This window comes from Eulemur rufifrons, chromosome 28, assembly GCF_041146395.1.
Source record: "Eulemur rufifrons isolate Redbay chromosome 28, OSU_ERuf_1, whole genome shotgun sequence".
Taxonomy (NCBI): Eukaryota; Metazoa; Chordata; class Mammalia; order Primates; family Lemuridae; genus Eulemur; species Eulemur rufifrons.
The window spans coordinates 70,622,447-70,637,071 of NC_091010.1; the positions used below are offsets into that span (position 1 = coordinate 70,622,447).

Sequence of the window (14,625 nt, forward strand, 5' to 3'; positions counted from 1 at the left end):
CCTGGGAGGGGGCACGGACATGGCCAGTCTGGAGCCCCGGGCTGGTGGGCTGAGCCGTCCCCCTGGGGACAGGAGAGGCACAGCAGTGGGAGGGGTCCCCCCGGAGGGCCCAGCACTGCCCTGCCCCGTGGCCCCTCCACACCCGCACCGTCTCCCCCCAGCAGAGCCTGGCAGCCATCCAAGGCCACAGCCCTGACGTTCTGTGGCTTCGCCCTGAGCAGCCACCACCACCCTGGCTGCCCAAGTCATGGCTAGACCCCGTGTCCCTTACCAGACGCAGAACACGCACAGAACACGGGACGCGGAGGAGCTCTTATTTTGAGGTTCAGAGGTGAAAACTATACAGAAACAGCAGAAATTGCCAGAACAGTTCGTATCTCTAGAAAACACTCTTCAGCTTCCCACCCACGACCCTCCCGCCAAGAACCGAGCAGAGTCTGGGTCCACCCATGGCTGGGACAGGAGGCTCAGGCTGGGCGGCCCAACGGCAGAGCCGTGGGGACCAGGGCTATGTACAGCCTCCAGGCTGCAAGAGACCAGAGGGCCCGGGGCTCCCACCCAGCTGCGGCCCTGTGACCTGTCAGCCGGCGGTGAGAGGGGCCCCCAGGAGAGGCCAGGGTGGGCAGCCGTGCCCCTCCTCCACCGTCGCAGGCCCCCCAGGGCCCAAGAGGTACCAGCCCTTTCTGCCCTCGACAGGCACCCATGGCTTCTTGTCGCCGGGCACCGCCAGGAGCCAAGGCATGAAAAGTGGCTGGGCACTGCCAGCCTGGGACCGCGGGGGGATGTGGACACCAGCCTCAGCCCGTTGCGCCTGCCCTGGCGGCCCCGGGCCTCCAAAGCCACCTGAGCAGTAACTGTCTGTGGGCACCAGCCCGGAGGCCTAGCTGCTGCCAGCCGAGGGGCAGATGGAGCCACACATGGGCAGGGCGGCGCGCTCCACCTCGCCGTCCTCCGCGGGCTCCGCGGCATCCCTGGTCTCGGGGCCGGGGAGAGGCTCGTTGGTGAGGTCCTGGCTCCTCTTCAGCCTGGGGGCAGAGACACGAGGGACCTTATGCACCCGCCCAGCCGCCCTGGGACACTTCTTGCTTCTGGTCCCACAACTCGCCCCAGGACTCTTGGAACGTGCCCGCAGTGACACGGCCCGGGCGGCACCTCAGGAAGCCCTGATCTGGGACCTCTGGGCACAGCAGGGAGCCTAGGAACCCCACAGCACCCCGCCTGACTCTGGTGGGCTGGGGCGGTGGCCGGGGGTCTCAGCTCACTTTCACCCAGAAGCCGCAGGGAGGCCGGACTCAGCGTGTGCCGCAGGGCAGCTTTGCAAAGAGCTGGGCTGAGTCCCGCTCCTCACCTGGCCCTCTGATCCCCAGGGAGGGGCAGTGTCCTCCCCAGCCCCCAAACACTGTTCTTCTGGCCAGACCACAGGGCCACCTCCTCCAGGAGGCCCTCCCTGCCTGCCCAGACAGTGGGAGCATGCACCCCTCCCCCAGCCATCTGTGCCCTTTCTGTCCCACAGTACCTGGCACTCAGAGAAGGTCTGTGTGAGTGACGGAGCGAGTGTGTGCCTGAGTGGTGGGAACTGTGGCTCTGACGGGGTCGCCCTGGAAGCCACCAGTCCTGCCCTGGGCCATGTGCCGCGTCTGTGCCCAGGAGGGTCTGGCCACCGGCCCCATTTGGAACTAAAACGTTCCAGGGAAGCCCCCGCCCCACGCAAGAGCCTGAACAGGGACCTCCCACGGCTCAAAGCCCCAGAGAGAGTGGGGTCAGCACCCCAGGCCCACGAGGCCATGCGTCTGCGGGGTCAGCCTTTGGGCGGCCAGTGTCCCTCCTGCCACCCCCAGCCCCGACGCACACACTCACTTTTCTCTGTTGAAAATGACGAAGTCCTGCTGGATGGCGTCCAGGCAGTCCTGAAGGTACTCGTTCTCCTGGGACAAGGACACACGAAGGGGTTTGTCAGGAACGCGTCCAGGTTTGCTTGGGGCCCTGGGGTCGAGGTCAGCTTCTCCCCCAGGGCCCGCACCTGCGGCTGGCCTCAGAGACCGCCAGAGTCTGTCTGGCAGCCGCGGCGCCTGGAGGGGTGCCCGGTGCCACCGCCCAGCTCCCGCCTCCAGTGGACACGTGTCCGTGACGTCAGTGGAACCGGCCAGAGCCACCCCTGCCCGGCTCCACAGCCCTCACCGTCCCGTCTCCCCACTCGCCCGCGGCTCCTCACGGTCCCTCCCTTGTCCCCTGGTACGCAAACCACCGAGCCAGGCCTGTTTCTGGGGAGCCTGCCCTGCGAAGGTGGTCCCGGGGGCTGGTCCCGGGGGCTGCCCTGGGAAGGTGGTCCCGGGGGCTGCCCTGGGAAGGTGGTCCCGGGGGCTGCCCTGGGAAGCTGGTCCCGGGGGCTGCCCTGGGAAGGTGGTCCCGGGGGCTGGTCCCGGGGGCTGCCCTGCGAAGGTGGTCTTGGGGGCTGCCCTGCGAAGCTGGTCCCGGGGGCTGCCCTGGGAAGCTGGTCCCGGGGGCTGCCCTGGGAAGCCCACCCTCAGGAAAGGGCTGTGGTCTCGGGCTGCTCTTGGCCAGATGCACAAGAACCCTTTAAGTGGTGGCACGAGGAGGTCCTGTCCCCTGGGGTGCGTCGTGGGTGCCCTGGTAGTCACAGCGGGCACGCAAAGGACCCGCGAGAACCCCCCACTGTCCCGGGACTCTGGGCAGCTCCTCGCCAGCCTGCCCCCTGCACTTCCCCCCGCGGACACCAGGGGTCGCACCAGCAGCCCTGGGGGGCACAGAGGATGGGAGCCCCACCCCCGCGCCTGTGTTCCCCGAAAGACCGAGGCCCCCAGCCCTGCACCCCACTTCCCCGTGAGGAGGGGACCGACACCCTCTGCCCAGGAGTCACACAGGGCCCCACAGGCCCGAGGGGCCACACAGGGGCTGGGGGCCGGCAATCGAGCCCGGCGTCACCACTGTCACCCCGACAGCAACACACAGGGCAGCTGCTCTTCCGTGGACACCAGCTGTGCCCCTGCTACGCGTGAGCTGCGCCCCCAGAGGCACGTGCACGCCCGCGGCCCTGGCACCGTGCGCGGGACCTTGTCTGGAGACGTCTTTGCAGACGCAGTCGCGGTGCGATGAGGCCACACCGGGGCAGGAGCCCTCGCACCCCGTGACTGGGGTCCTTATAAGGGGGGGCAGGCGCACACACGGGGAGACGCCACGTGCTGGCCCAATCGGGGATGGGAGTGACGTGTCTACAAGCCACGGAATGCCAGGACGTCAGCCACGGCCAGAAGCCAGAAGGGCCAGGAAGGAGCATCCTCGCCTAGAGGCTTCGGGGGGCCAGCTCTGCCCACACCCACGCGCTCGACTCGGGCCCCGGAGCCACGAGCCCACGTGTCTGTCGCTTCAGCCTCCTGCTGTGTGGTCACCTGCCCGGCAGCCTGGACACTAACGCACCTGGCCAGGGCGACACGGGCCTCGTGCAGGCGATCCCGGCGCTCACGGCCGAGCTCCCAGGGGCACCACCCTCCCGCGTCAGAAGGGGCGAGGTGGGCGGGAAAGGCAGCAGGAGGGTCCTGGGCCTTCCCAGGACTGTGGGCAGACCACCCGCCGGACTTCCAAGATGCGCGGCCCGCCAGGGGCCCTGCAGGACGCCGTGGGGCCTCGGCCCCCCACCCGGCACTCACGGACTGGGAGCTGTCCCGGCTGTTGTCCCGGGACTTGTTCTTGGCCAGCCGCTTCTTCTTCTTGTGCAGGGGCCGCGACTCCAGGATCATCTCCTCCAGCTCGAAGGTGGGGTCGCAGTGCAGGCGGCCTTTCTGCGGGGACAGGGTGCTGAGCCGAGGCCCGCGGTGTCGCCCATTGCCCAGCCCCAGAGCCGCGGCCCCCGCGGGCTTACGTTGGGCACAAAGCCTGGCTCCACCCTCTTCTCCATCAGGTCGTCCCACAGCACGGTGGCCAGCGACGGCACGGCCTGCATGTCCTGGAGGCAGGAGAGCCGGTGCTCGGGGTTCACGGTGAGGAGCTGCAACGAGGCCACGTCACACGGGCCACCAGGCAGCCCGCGGGGCCCAGCACTGGCCGGCACCCGCCCCGGCCGGGCGCCCTGTGGGGGTGGCCTCCAGGCCTGGGCTGCAGAAACCAGGACCTCAAGGGCCAAGGAAGTAAAGCTGGTGCCGATCCGGGCAGAACAATGTCCTCAGCTCGGCAGGTGACCCAAGGGACAATCTGACATGAGCGGTGCTGGCCAAACCCCTGGTGCCCGAGGACCACGGACGGCATCCGCGGGGACTATCCTGCCAGGACCCGCCAGGAGGGGGCAGCCGAGGCCCGGCTAATGCTCTGCCCGGACACTCGGCGTGGCTGGCCCGACAGGCACCACAGACCACTTGGTCTCAGCGTGGGACCTCCCGCCTGGCCCACCGCACACGCGCCACTGTCTGTACAAGGGATGCCACCAACCCCGTGCAAAGATTCCCAGGCTGGGCTGGGGTGGGTGGATCACCCCGTCCCCGCTTGGGCCCTCCCGAGCCAGGGGCCAGTGCTGAGCCACCTGGGCAGGTGTGGGTGGAGCTCCATGGAGCCGAGGCTGGGTGGAGACACTTGCCCAGGGCGGGGGAGAGGCCACCGGGCCGGGCCTCACTGGGCCTCACCTTGCGCAGCAGAGCCACCATCTCCTTGGACCAGGTGGGCACGTACTGGACGCTCACGGTGCTGAACAGCTGCACCAGGGACTCCACGGCGTTGCTCGAGTGGATGTCATAGGGCCGCTGGGGGCAGGGAGGCAGCGCTGGGCAGGCACCCCTTACCCCAACCCCCTGCACCCGATTAATGCCAGGCACAGATGCCGGCACCCTGAGAGCACCCCACGCCCTGACCCCAAGTGCAGGCACAGCTCTAAGCTTGGCCTCCACCCGGGCGGAGGAGCCCAGGGGCGAAGCCGGCTCTGGGCCACGCCCTGCAGGTGTATGGCGGGGGCCTTCCCTGGTGGGGCCCCACGGGCTGGCCGAGGGGTGCTGTGCCTCAGGAAGGGAGGGAGGGCAGTATGAGGCCTGGGGTGGCACCCAACCTCCTGGGCTTCCGCTGGCCTGGCCAGGGAAAGTTCTGAGGGGACACCCGCTAGGCAGCTCCTGGCCCTGTCCCCCTCCGCAGGGGCCAGCACGTGGGCCCCCCCCACCGCCCCGGGACCCCGCCGTGCGTTTGCGCTTCCTTCGCTCACCCAAGCATTTGATCAGCGACCCGGACGCTTTGCTGAAAGCGTGCGACCTCTCTGACGGAGATGACAACACCCCGAGGGCCACATGGCAGCCACGTCCCTCCCCAGCACCCAGGCCACCCCCGGGAGCAGCCGGCCCGCCGTCCGCAGGAGCTCATACCCATCCTCGAAGCAGCTCGTAGGCCATCACCCCCACCGACCACCAGTCCACCTCGAAGGAGTAGCCAGGCCCCCCGTTGACGAAGGAGTGGAAGATCTCGGGAGCTTCCGGACAGGAGGAGAGAGCAGCCGGGCTGTCACAGGGCCAGAGGCCCGACCCGCACCGAGGCCTCCCCACCAGAACCCCCCCCCGGGTCTACCCACCAGAACCCCCCCAGGCCTCCCCACCAGAACCCCCCCCGTCTACCCACCAGAACCCCCCCCAGGTCTCCCCACCAGAACTCCCCCCAGGCCTCCCCACCAGAACCCCCCCGTCTACCCACCAGAACCCCCCCCAGGTCTCCCCACCAGAACCCCCCCGTCTACCCACCAGAACCCCCCCAGGTCTCCCCACCAGAACCCCCCAGGCCTCCCCACCAGAACCCCCCCAGGCCTCCCCACCAGAACCCCCCCGTCTACCCACCAGAACCCCCCCAGGTCTCCCCACCAGAACCCCCCCAGGTCTACCCACCAGAACCCCCCCGGGTCTCCCCACCAGAACCCCCCCAGGTCTCCCCACCAGAACCCCCCCGTCTACCCACCAGAACCCCCCCAGGTCTCCCCACCAGAACCCCCCCGTCTACCCACCAGAACCCCCCCAGGTCTCCCCACCAGAACCCCCCCGTCTCCCCACCAGAACCCCCCCAGGTCTCCCCACCAGAACCCCCCCAGGTCTCCCCACCAGAACCCCCCCAGGTCTCCCCACCAGAACCCCCCCGTCTACCCACCAGAACCCCCCCAGGTCTACCCACCAGAACCCCCCCGGGTCTATCCACCAGAACCCCCCCGTCTACCCACCAGAACCCCCCCAGGTCTCCCCACCAGAACCCCCCCGGGTCTATCCACCAGAACCCCCCCGGGTCTCCCCACCAGAACCCCCCCGGGTCTCCCCACCAGAACCCCCCCGTCTACCCACCAGAACCCCCCCAGGTCTCCCCACCAGAACCCCCCCAGGTCTCCCCACCAGAACCCCCCCAGGTCTCCCCACCAGAACCCCCCCGTCTACCCACCAGAACCCCCCCGGGTCTACCCACCAGAACCCCCCCGGGTCTATCCACCAGAACCCCCCCGTCTACCCACCAGAACCCCCCCAGGTCTCCCCACCAGAACCCCCCCGGGTCTATCCACCAGAACCCCCCCGGGTCTCCCCACCAGAACCCCCCCAGGTCTCCCCACCAGAACCCCCCCGTCTACCCACCAGAACCCCCCCAGGTCTACCCACCAGAACCCCCCCGGGTCTCCCCACCAGAACTCCCCCCAGGCCTCCCCACCAGAACCCCCCCGTCTACCCACCAGAACCCCCCCAGGTCTCCCCACCAGAACCCCCCCAGGTCTCCCCACCAGAACCCCCCCGGGCCTCCCCACCAGAACCCCCCCGGGTCTCCCCACCAGACCCCCCCCGGGTCTCCCCACCAGAACCCCCCCGGGTCTCCCCACCAGAACCCCCCCGGGTCTCCCCACCAGAACCCCCCCCAGGTCTCCCCACCAGAACCCCCCCAGGCCTCCCCACCAGAACCCCCCCGGGTCTACCCACCAGAACCCTCCCCAGGCCTCCCCACCAGAACCCCCCCAGGCCTCCCCACCAGAACCCCCCCGGGTCTATCCACCAGAACCCCCTCGGGTCTCCCCACCAGACCCCCCCCGGGTCTCCCCACCAGAACCCCCCCCAGGTCTCCCCACCAGAACCCCCCCAGGCCTCCCCACCAGAACCCCCCCAGGTCTACCCACCAGAACCCCCCCAGGCCTCCCCACCAGAACCCGCCATGCGCCTACCCATGTATGGCTTGGTGCCCGCTAACGCCGTCGCCCGCTCCCCGTCTTTTATGATGGTGGCGATATTGAAGTCGGTCAGGTGCGCATGTCCTGCGGGGAGAGAGGGCAACGCACCTGTGCCAGGCCCAGAGCTGCGTCCTGGCGGCCGGGGCACCCCCGCCCCCACCCGCCTGCTGGCACCGTGGCCTTCACACGCCCGGCCGCTTACCTCGCTCGTCTAGGAGGATGTTGTCGGGCTTGACGTCTCTAGAGCGGGCAGAAGGCGGCAGATGCATCTGGAGCCCACCCTCTTCCTGCCCTGGAACCCCTGGCAGAGGGGGCTCCCAGGACGACCCCGCACCCACCGAGGCAGAGGCCGGGAGGCTTGGCGGGTCGCTGGGGGGCTGCCCCTGAGGGGGCAGAGTAGGAAAAAGCAGCCACTCCCTGCCCTGCGGAGGGGGCGGCCTGGGCCCAGACAGCAGGGGACCCCCGCACTGGACACAGAGGGGGCCAAGGACAAAAGCAACTGCTAGCACAGTCTGTCCTGCCACGTCCCCGGCCAACACGGCCTCTGTGCTCACTTTGCTCCAACTTCCAGACGCCCAGTCGGGGCTCAGTGACCGTCTGGTGCCTGAATCGCGACCAGATGACAGAAGCCCCGAGGGCAGAGGTGCAGAAACGAGGTCTCTGGGACTTTATTTATACCTCAGAGAGTTTTTCATTTTGTTCTGTGGCTGCAGTTTCAGCCCAATTTCTGCTTCCTAATTTTATCTGCTTCCTAATCCGCTTCCTCTCTGCTTCCCAACCTCATCGCTTTAAGCTGACGTTAAAGCGAGCCTGAACCCCCAGGGACATGGTGGACGGGCCAACAGAGGCCTGTAGTTAAACAGAAGTCCCCATGGTCCGTGCACAAGAGCCCCTGTGGGGCTGCTTGGACAGGACCCCCCCCCCCAGGTGACCCTGGGTGTGCCGCTGTGGGGCTGAGCCTGGGACCGGCACTGACCGGGCGGGCGCCACAGCCGGGCAGGGCTGCGGGCACAGGTGGAGCAGAGGAGCCAGACCAGCCTCTGCTGCGGAGGGGACGCCCCTCAGTGGCCCAGGCAGGCGCTTCCCCCGGCAGGTGTGCACACACCTGTGGATGATGTGCTGGCCGCGCAAGTAGTCCAGGGCCAGGGCCATCTCGCAGATGTACAGCCGCACCGTGTCCTCAGAGAACTGCACGTTCTGCTGCAGGTGGTAGCGCAGGTCCCCGCCCAGGAGCAGGTCCACCACCATGAACATGTCCTCCTCGTCCTGGAAGGAGTACCTGCGGGCACCCAGCGGGGCTCTGGCGCGCGCACGGCCGGGGAGCCACACACGCTCCTGCCACAGCCGACACACAGCTCGCCTACGCGGCGCCCCGCCCACGGCGCTGACTCCAGCCCTGCTCGGAGCTACTCTGAGCCCAGCCCCTTGGCCCAGCTGGGGCCAGAGACACCTGTGAGTGACAACTGGAGAGCAGAAATAGCTGTGCACGTCTCCGGGTTGTTTTGGGCTGCCCTGATTTCCTTTTCTGTAAAATGGGGATAAAAATATCTTCCTTGGAAGATTGTTAAAAAAAATGAGGCAGTGTGGGTGAAATCCTTGGCCCGGTGCTGGGCAAGCGGCTGGCACTTAATAACTGGCAGCCACAGGGGTAGTGAGGGTAGTAATGATGGTGACGGTGGTGATGGTGACGGTGGTGATGGTGACGATGATGGTGGTGATGGTGATGGTGATGGTGGTGATGGTGACGATGATGGTGGTGATGGTGATGTTGGTGATGGTGATGGTGATGGTGGTGATGGTGACGGTGGTGATGGTGACAGTGGTGATGGTGATAATGATGGTGGTGATGGTGATGTTGGTGATGGTGGTGATGGTGATAGTGATCATGATGGTGGTGATGATGGTGATGGTGACTATGATGATGGTGATGATGATGGTGGCGATGGTGGTGATGGTGATGGTGACGATGATGATGATGGTGATGGTGATGAAGATGATGGTGGTGATGGTGATGGGGGTGACGGTGGTGATGGTGATGGTGATGGTGACGATGATGATGGTGGTGGTGGTGATGGTGATGATGGTGATAGTGATCATGATGGTGGCGGTGATGGTGATGGTGGTGATGGTGACTATGATGATGGTGATGATGATGGTGGCGATGGTGGTGATGGTGATGGTGACGATGATGATGATGGTGATGGTGACGAAGATGATGGTGGTGATGGTGATGGGGGTGATGGTGGTGATGGTGATGGTGATGATGGTGGTGATGGTGATGATGAAGATGATGCCGGCTATAGCAAGACAATACTTTTAAGGACCTCCTTCCACTTTGCAATTTCTTTTGCGAGCTCGCAGAGATAACTGTAGTTGCTAAATGACTGGATCTTTCAAGAATAAAGTCACAAGAACTGTTTTTCATGGGATGTCCCTCTAGCTGCCCTCCACAAGCCTCCCACCTTCATCCGCAGTGAGGGGTGGCCTGGAAAGAGTGGTACAGGTGGGGCTTGGGGAAGAGGGCGTGGGGACAGAGCCACAGAGCAAAGGGACCTAGGATGCCAGGCTCCAGGATGATCCCGGGGCCCTGGAGAGCAGTGGACAAGGGCAGGTGACATCCCACACCTGGAGGCAAGGCTGTGATGGCCCTGCCCCTCATAGCCCCAGAAGGGCAGGAGACATCCCCTGACAGGCTGGCCTGTGGGGGTGGGGACAGGTGCTGCAGCAGAGGGGGAGGGAAAAGCTTCAGCCCAGGAGCCCATGCTCCTAACCATGGAGCCCCACGGCCTCCCGGGCAGCCCCAGGCCCCGGAAGAGGAAACCCTGGGTCTCCCTCTTTGTAAGAAGCGTCAGTGCCAACGTTGCTGCTGAGCATCAAGCCCGATGGCAGTCAGTCCTGGGAACTAGGGGACCAGCCCACAGTGAGCTCCTCTCCTCCCCACTGACCCGCAGGAGTAATCACCCCATCGAGGATGAGGTGTCTGACCCAGGCCTGACCCTCCCTGGCCGTCGGGTGTCAGGGCAGGTCCAAAGGGCGCTTGGTGCTTGGACGCCCCCTTTGCCCAGAATGCTGAAGACAAGACCACTTGCCATAAAGCCAGGGTCCGCCCTGCCAGCCCTCGGCCTGCCTGGAGACCAGATGGCTGTGAGTGCCTCGGGGGCCACAGTGGTGAGGACAGTGGCCAGGTGCCAAGGGGATGTGGGGAGGGGGCAGGACAGGCCACGGCCACTCCTTGCACTCCCCACGCTCGGGGCCGAGGCTCCATCGGCATCTGTGTCCAGAGCACGAAGGCCGGGCTCCCAGCACAGCACGGCCCAGCTCCTTCCTCCCCAGCAACTGTGGAGTGGAGCCACGTGACGCCGTTTCTGAGCCACACCGCACAGCCTCTGGGAAGTGGCCACATCCACTTTGGTGTTTTTCTTCCTACCGCAGTGACCCAGGTAAGCAGCCGGGCAGGTCTGGGCTCTGAGCGAGTCCCGGGGACAGCTGGCGCCAGACCCCCTGCCTACGAGGACGCCCGGCCCTGCTCTCTGCTATCCCTAAACACAGCCGGGCTGTCCCCCCGTTAAGTTTGGCTAATGGAGAACCAGGTGACACATTGGATGACATATTGGGGGGGGGGCGGGTATTTAAATCTTCCAGGGGCTGCTTGGCCAGGACCGGGACTAGGACCACGACAGTTTGTCACGTGACTCTCCAGCTGCCACGAACATCCTGTGCTGTGCGGGAGCTTCTGGGGAAAACACCCACCTGTGAGCACATCGCAGAGCACAGAGCCCACTGTGGAGGCAGTCAGGGAGGACCCTTGCATGAGGGAGGACTCCCAGGGAGGACAGGCACGAACCCCCCGCCCCCAAGCCTGCAGCTCCTGCACTCCCGGAGCGGGTCTCGGTGCTCATTTTCTGAGAAGAACCCGAAGTCAGGCCCCTCAACTCTCCCCGACTGACAGTGTCCCTCCCTTGTGGGGAGGCCCCGGGCTTCCAGCAGGCCCGGGGAGGACACTGCATTGACCCCAACATGCTGTGGACGCCTGAGCCCTGCTGGCTTGGGGCACGGGAAGGTGAGTGGACGGGGCGGGGCGGCAGGACCCGTGGGTGTCGGGGTGACCCCACGGCACGAGAGCCAGAAGAAATGGGAGGTGCAGCCCCTTCACCAGCCTGGGGGGCGGGAGGTCTCCCTGCAGCAGGGCTGTCCCCGCAGCTGAGCTCACCAGAGGTTCACCAGGAAGACGTGCTCGACCTCCTGCAGGATCTCCAGCTCCCGGAAGACGTTGCGGACCTCGTCGCGCTCGATGCACTGCTGCTTGTTCATGTACTTCATGGCGTACATCTTCTCCGTGTCCCGCTTCTGCACGATGCACACCTGGAGGGCAGAGGGCGGCTCAGCACAGACGCAGGGACGCGAGCTCTGCGGCCCCCTCTGCCGCCTGGACGCAGCAGAAGCACCTCTGAGACGCCTGGGACACACCTGGGACTCCAGACTGCAGCGGGACCGGCTGTGAACGGGCACCTCCCGTGAGAAGCCAGGACCCAGCCCAGGAGCCCCCAGGCGCGGGGGCTGCTGGCCCAGGGGCTGCCCCCACGAGCCATGACCGGGCAGGTGGCTTCACCTTCCCACATCCCAGTGCCGCCTTCCCGGGGCACAGAGGAGCAGCGTCTTGGGGGCTGCTGGGGAATGAACGGCCAGGAGGACGCGCCTGACAGGCCCTGCACCTGGGACCCGCACCAGCCACCCACCCCCCGCCCTGGACACGCATGGCCTCGTGCCTCAGAAGACCCCCGTCCAGTCCCAGCACGGCAAGAGGCAAGTCCCCTGCACATGGTCCTGCGAGGACGGAGGCTGGCGGGGCAGACCCACAGGCGCCCGGTTCCCATCACAGCAGAGCCCCCGGGGACGGCGGTCCCTGGTCCCTGCACACTCGAGGTGCAAAACCCTCCGAGCAGCGAGCTGTCAGTGTCGACCAGCAAGGCTGGCATCGCACAGGCACCGCTAAGATGGCGCTAATTGCTCGCAGAGAAGATCAATGTGACAGAACAGTGAGAAGCGTAAGACCAGCCGGGGGTCCCTTGTGGCCAAGCAACGTCAGCCAGAATCGAGGGCAAAGATCTCCAAGGCGGGCCGGGAGTTGCGGTGCAAAATGGCGGCTACAGAGCCAGCAACCCCCCTCCCGTGCCAGCGTGGAGACACCGCCCCGGGACAGGTGACCAGGGTCACTGCTGAGGCCTCCACACGCTCTGGTCTCGGTCGTGAAGGAGCAGGAGCCGGGGCTTGGAGCCTGGGGAGGCGGCGGTGCTGCCGCGGGACACGCCTTTCCTTCTGAGGGAAGCATTTGCCAAGAAGAGTTTATGAGAAATGCCTTCTGGTTTAAGATTTTTCTGCGAAGAAGACCATGACTGAGACTGGCACCCGGCAACCACCGAGTCCCAGGGACCTCCCTGCAGGTGCCCCTGCTCCAAATCCCGGAATCCCGGAATCTCCTTTCTACCACGTGTCGCCCGAGGTTCCTCGCGCCGTCCGGAAGGGACACTGCAGGGTTCTCTGGCCTTCTCGCCCCGCACCCCGCCGGTGGGGGATGCTGGCCGTGGACCCCGCCGCCTGGCTGCAGGGCTTCTGCCCCGGACCAGGGAGCCGGGGTGCGAGTGATCCTCGGCGAGCTTGGCTGTGTGCAGGAGGCTCAGGCTGGCCTCAGTTTCCCCTGCGGTTTAGCCCTCCTCCCCCGAGCCCTCGCCAGGCTGCAGAAGGGCCCCGATGGTGCCATCCCTGTGGGCTTCCAACCCTTACCCCTGACGCCCTTCTCTGCCTCAGAGACTCTGGCGACTGCCCCCAAAGCCCCACCGCAGGGACCCTTTGAAGGTGTCTGCACATGTTTTGCCGTCGTCTTTGGTAACCAGAACCCATTCGGGGGCCATCTGGAAAGGCACCCTGCTGGGACCGGCTGGTAATTATGGAACCTGCAGGTCCCGGGTCTCTCTGACGTCCGCACGACCGAAGTTGCCAGCAAATCTACCCTTAAGCCAAGCTGGCTTCACTCCAAGGCCCTCCCGCTGCCAAGGCACACCGCCCTCGGGGAGCCCACCGGGGCTGTAGGCGGCAGCCCACCCGTCTCCCGCAGAAAACCCAGAGGCGTCTTCCCCCCAAAGTGGGCTGTGGGGTTCTGCACACCAGGCGGCATCCTTCTCCTGCTCCACCGCAATTCAGGAGAAGCTGTGAGCCTGCGTGGCAGCCCTGCGCAAGGGGACCCGCCACGCTTCCTCCCCGGTCCCCTCGCGGTCACGCCTCCAGCTGCCCCACGGTGGGTCCACGTGTACCCCCAAAGACCCAAGGCGTGGCCTCGTCTGGGGTGAGGGTCGGGGAGATGTTGTTCAGCTGAAGATCCGGAGATCGGACCGTGGGTCCGGCTGGGCCCTAAAGCCGAGCATGGTGTCCTCGCGGAGAGACAATCAGAGACTCAGGGCGAGCGCAGAGACGTTGGAAATACTCTCTCCTCGGTGCAAGAAGCTTTTCCAACACATCTGTGCAAGGGCTGTCATGTCCCCAGGCCTCAGCCCAGCGCAGCCACCGTGTGTGACACGGCGGGAGGAGGGGACAGACCCACTCACGCGCTGCGTCTCTCGCCTGGGGGCAGAGCGAGCCCGCTAAAAAGGGATGCCATAAACAGACGCTGTGTGGCCAGGCCCCCCGGGACAGCTGAGGGGAAACTGTCCCCACAGGAGTGACTCATCCTCCAGACCCTTCTGAGGCTCGTTAGGCCTATGTGAGTGATAATTACGCGGCATCAGGAAGGGAGGCCAGCCCGGCGGGAGGTCTGGCGGACAGGAGGGACGGGGACCAGCTGAGGACCTGTCACCTGCACACCCAGGCCGGGTGCGGGCACGACCGGGCCTCTGGGCCAGCTGCTATTTTGGCCTCCAAGTGTCATAGCGGTTCCTGGCGCTGAGGTGTCGGCCGCATGGTGGCCCAGTGGGTGCCCAGCGCCCGGCCTGCCCTGCGGGAGGGGCGCCCACGGCCTCACTGGTGGACCCGGAGGACGGCGCCACGGCCCTGCCTCGAGCGTGCCGGGCCCGCCCTGCCCCCGGGCGCTGCCTTACCTTGCCGAAGCTGCCCTTGCCGATGGCACGCAGGATCTGGAAGTGGTCGAAGTTCACTGCGGAGTAAAACAGAGGACGGCAGGTAAGGTGGCAGAACCCGCCCGGGAGCCGCTCCCACCCGGCAGCCCTGCAGCCTCCTGGCTCAGGCAAGCCCTGTGCTCAGAGACTACGCCCTCGAGGTGGAGGCCGTCCAGGCAGGCGAGACGCACCCGCTGCTGTCGGGCATCGTCCCCTGACCCCGCCAGACATTAAAGGACAGCCCGGTGCTTGTAACGGGGCAAAACTGGGAGGAAGAGGAGGAAACCCAGAGAGAGGGCAGAACGTGGTGGGTGAGGTGGGCACGTGACGCTGTCCAGCAGCGAGACC

The 14,625-nt window shown here is 66.3% G+C and overlaps 1 protein-coding gene across 4 annotated transcripts in view; it reads right to left on the reverse strand.

The window, feature by feature from the left end:
• Positions 1-18: 18 nt before the first annotated feature.
• The window catches only part of STK32C (serine/threonine kinase 32C), a 46,837-nt gene continuing 32,230 nt past the window's right edge, over positions 19-14,625 (reverse strand). For 2 of the 4 annotated variants that reach the window (XM_069460809.1, XM_069460810.1), the window contains exons 2-13: positions 14,260-14,315; positions 11,382-11,533; positions 8,275-8,450; positions 7,374-7,409; positions 7,166-7,255; positions 5,355-5,458; positions 4,632-4,748; positions 3,878-4,003; positions 3,666-3,797; positions 1,858-1,925; positions 272-1,025; positions 20-62 (exon numbers count right to left, since the gene is read on the reverse strand). In XM_069460809.1, the coding sequence (XP_069316910.1) occupies positions 881-1,025; positions 1,858-1,925; positions 3,666-3,797; positions 3,878-4,003; positions 4,632-4,748; positions 5,355-5,458; positions 7,166-7,255; positions 7,374-7,409; positions 8,275-8,450; positions 11,382-11,533; positions 14,260-14,315 (1,202 nt within the window). In that variant the 3' untranslated portion in view covers positions 20-62; positions 272-880. Of the gene's footprint in view, positions 63-271; positions 1,026-1,857; positions 1,926-3,665; positions 3,798-3,877; positions 4,004-4,631; positions 4,749-5,354; positions 5,459-7,165; positions 7,256-7,373; positions 7,412-8,274; positions 8,451-11,381; positions 11,534-11,638; positions 14,222-14,259; positions 14,316-14,625 lie in introns of those variants that run through there. The other 2 variants (XM_069460812.1, XM_069460811.1) reach the window with 2 other exon arrangements.